Source organism: Montipora foliosa, unplaced genomic scaffold (genome assembly GCF_036669935.1).
Source record: "Montipora foliosa isolate CH-2021 unplaced genomic scaffold, ASM3666993v2 scaffold_454, whole genome shotgun sequence".
Classification (NCBI taxonomy): Eukaryota; Metazoa; Cnidaria; class Anthozoa; order Scleractinia; family Acroporidae; genus Montipora; species Montipora foliosa.
In genome coordinates this window covers 110,087-112,500 of record NW_027179761.1, presented here as the reverse complement: position 1 = coordinate 112,500, position 2,414 = coordinate 110,087, and the positions used below count along the sequence as shown (strand labels likewise).

The 2,414-nt window shown below is 38.4% G+C and overlaps 1 protein-coding gene across 1 annotated transcript in view; it reads right to left on the bottom strand.

Moving 5' to 3' along the window:
- LOC137989334 (uncharacterized) overlaps nucleotides 1–1,636 on the bottom strand; it is a 124,145-nt gene extending 122,509 nt beyond the window's left edge. The window contains exon 1 of the mRNA XM_068835158.1: nucleotides 1,503–1,636. Within this exon, the coding sequence (XP_068691259.1) occupies nucleotides 1,503–1,572 (70 nt within the window). The 5' untranslated portion in view covers nucleotides 1,573–1,636. The remainder of the gene's footprint in view (nucleotides 1–1,502) is intronic.
- Between the last annotated feature and the right edge of the window lie 778 nt (nucleotides 1,637–2,414).

Below are 2,414 nucleotides of genomic sequence, written 5' to 3'. Positions count from 1 at the left end.
TTGAACCATTTCTAACTTTCTCAGCAACATTCAAATTTCTTCAAACCAGTCTAACATCAAACTATGTCTGAAAGTCTACATGAGTCTTCAAATTAATAACCTGATCAAAAAAAACACCTAGAAATTTTGTACTTTAAACTTGTTCAATTACATGAACTAAATCACTCGGATAGGTCTGAAAACTACGAGTTTGGTTTTCTCAATATTAAGAGACCTAAACCAGTGCGAGACAGTTTCAAGTTCAATATTCAGTCAATTCTTCAATTGAGGCGCTTGGATCTGAATGCTTAAAGAAGAAATTGGGGTCGTAAGCAAAGAGGAAAAAAAAACATTTTATTGAAGCAATTCCCCAAGAAAAATCATCAATATAGATAACGAAGTATAACGGACCGACTATCATCGAGCGTCCTTTGTTGCGATCGTGCAGAATTCATTTGGACTAGTTGTTTTCGCTTATAGCATGAGAAGTGGAATAACCCTCGCGGAAACCGAATGCTTACAAAACAATACTTCGTAGCTACTATATATTTCAAAATACGATTATTAACAGCTCCTTCAAAGGATTTTGATAAAACGGGAAGCACTAGTGTTCAATAGAGTTAAATATTGATGACAATATATAAAGTCCAAAGATGCTTCCTGGTGTCTTGGGTTTAATAGTTTTAAGGTCATTTCGTTATCGTAAGTTGTGTAATACTGGTTTGGACATATTACGGTAGCACGAAAAAAAATACCATTACCAAAAGGGATGTGCAGTGGACAACGAAAAGTAGGAAAACCAAATACAAAGCCAAATTTTCCCAGAGAATGTTCCACATGGAAGGAAAACCACTGAAATATTTTGCTCGGCAGCCAGATGTTGAGTCAATATCGTATGGATGAATTTAAGTTTTCTTTGGCTTTTGCCAATAATCCCAAAAGAACTAGCTAGCTTTGGTTGTTTGTCGCCGTTTTACTGAGAGGAAATTGTTGTTCAACTGAGATGTGTGTGATAGGTCAAAAGACATTTGAAACGGTTTTGTAGCATTATGTCAAACAAAAGAAAACTCCGCTGGAAAGGTATAATTGTGACTCAATTGGCTGCACAGTACAGGTCAGGACCTTACGGAAAGTTTTGCTGTGAGGAAGCTAATATTGTAAAGGATTTGCAGATGATCAGACCACGGATAGTTCTCCCTTTTAGAGATTTTAGTCCCGTCTTTGAGATTCCCTTTTTAAAGACTCCCCACTCCCCCAGTTTCCCTCTCTCGATTTCCCTCTAACTTGTTCCCTGTTTCTAACATCCGTTACTATTTAACATTTTCTACTTCTCGTCTCAGATTTTCAAACTAGGATCTTCCATATCTTATCACACATTTTCTAACCCGCAAATCGGATTTTTCCTCACGCATTTTTGAATTCGCATGACGCATCTCTCATATCGCATGTCCCCTACAAGCTTCCGTGCTTACAGTCTTCCATATTTTATCATGATGACTAACTAAACATGAAATCGGACTCACCCCAGACACAATGCAGCAAGGAGATGAAAAATACAACTTTACACCAATGAGTGTGGCGATAAAGCTCCATCGCAAGATTAAACCTTACGGAAAGACAAACTAGCTTCTCTTGGCTACCAGCTGCTCATGTCGTGTTAAAGAATGGTAAGAAAGTTCTGAAATAATTTTCTGTCAATGTCAATTTCGGTTTTGTTTTCCACTGAAAGTTGATAGGACTCATGGTTAACATGGCAAACGGTTAAATAGTTGCTCACGTTTTATCCTAAGCACTCAGCGCTGAAATAAATTTGTAACTTATACATAAGTAACTTGGTGAATGTCACTCGGCCAACCGTTGTAATTTAGATACTTAGACAAAAAGCAAAAAAGAAATGTATAGTTTTAAGACTATCTTCAAACGCGGAGCCTGATGTAAAAGATTCAACTATATGTCCAAATTTGAAATATCTGTTAATTTTTTGCTGATCATGACAGTTAGACAGACTAGAGGCGCTAAAAATGGAATTTTAAAAGCTGCGATGAAATGTAATGTCAATCAGTTTCGTTCTCCTACCACCTGCCCATCGTATATTCAGTCACTACGTGTTAAGTGAGGAAGTCTGAAACGTAGGTGGATCACAAAGCCGCCTTCAACTCGTTACAGAGGGAAAACAATCAAATGGGAGCAGAAACTGAGATGAATAGTTATTCGCACGATGAAAGGAGAGCAAAAGAATCTACACGCGGTGGTACTGATAACTTCTCTAAGTGGCACAGTCGTTTTAGTTGAGCGAATTAATAACATGACAGTTGCGGCCTTTTTGTACACTAAGGAAACACAGAAACCCACAGAGCTTGTGTAGGAGGCTTTGTCGGGGGAGGGGAAGGGGAGGACTGAAAAATCCACGCCTTCTTCCTGCCCTTCCCCTCCCC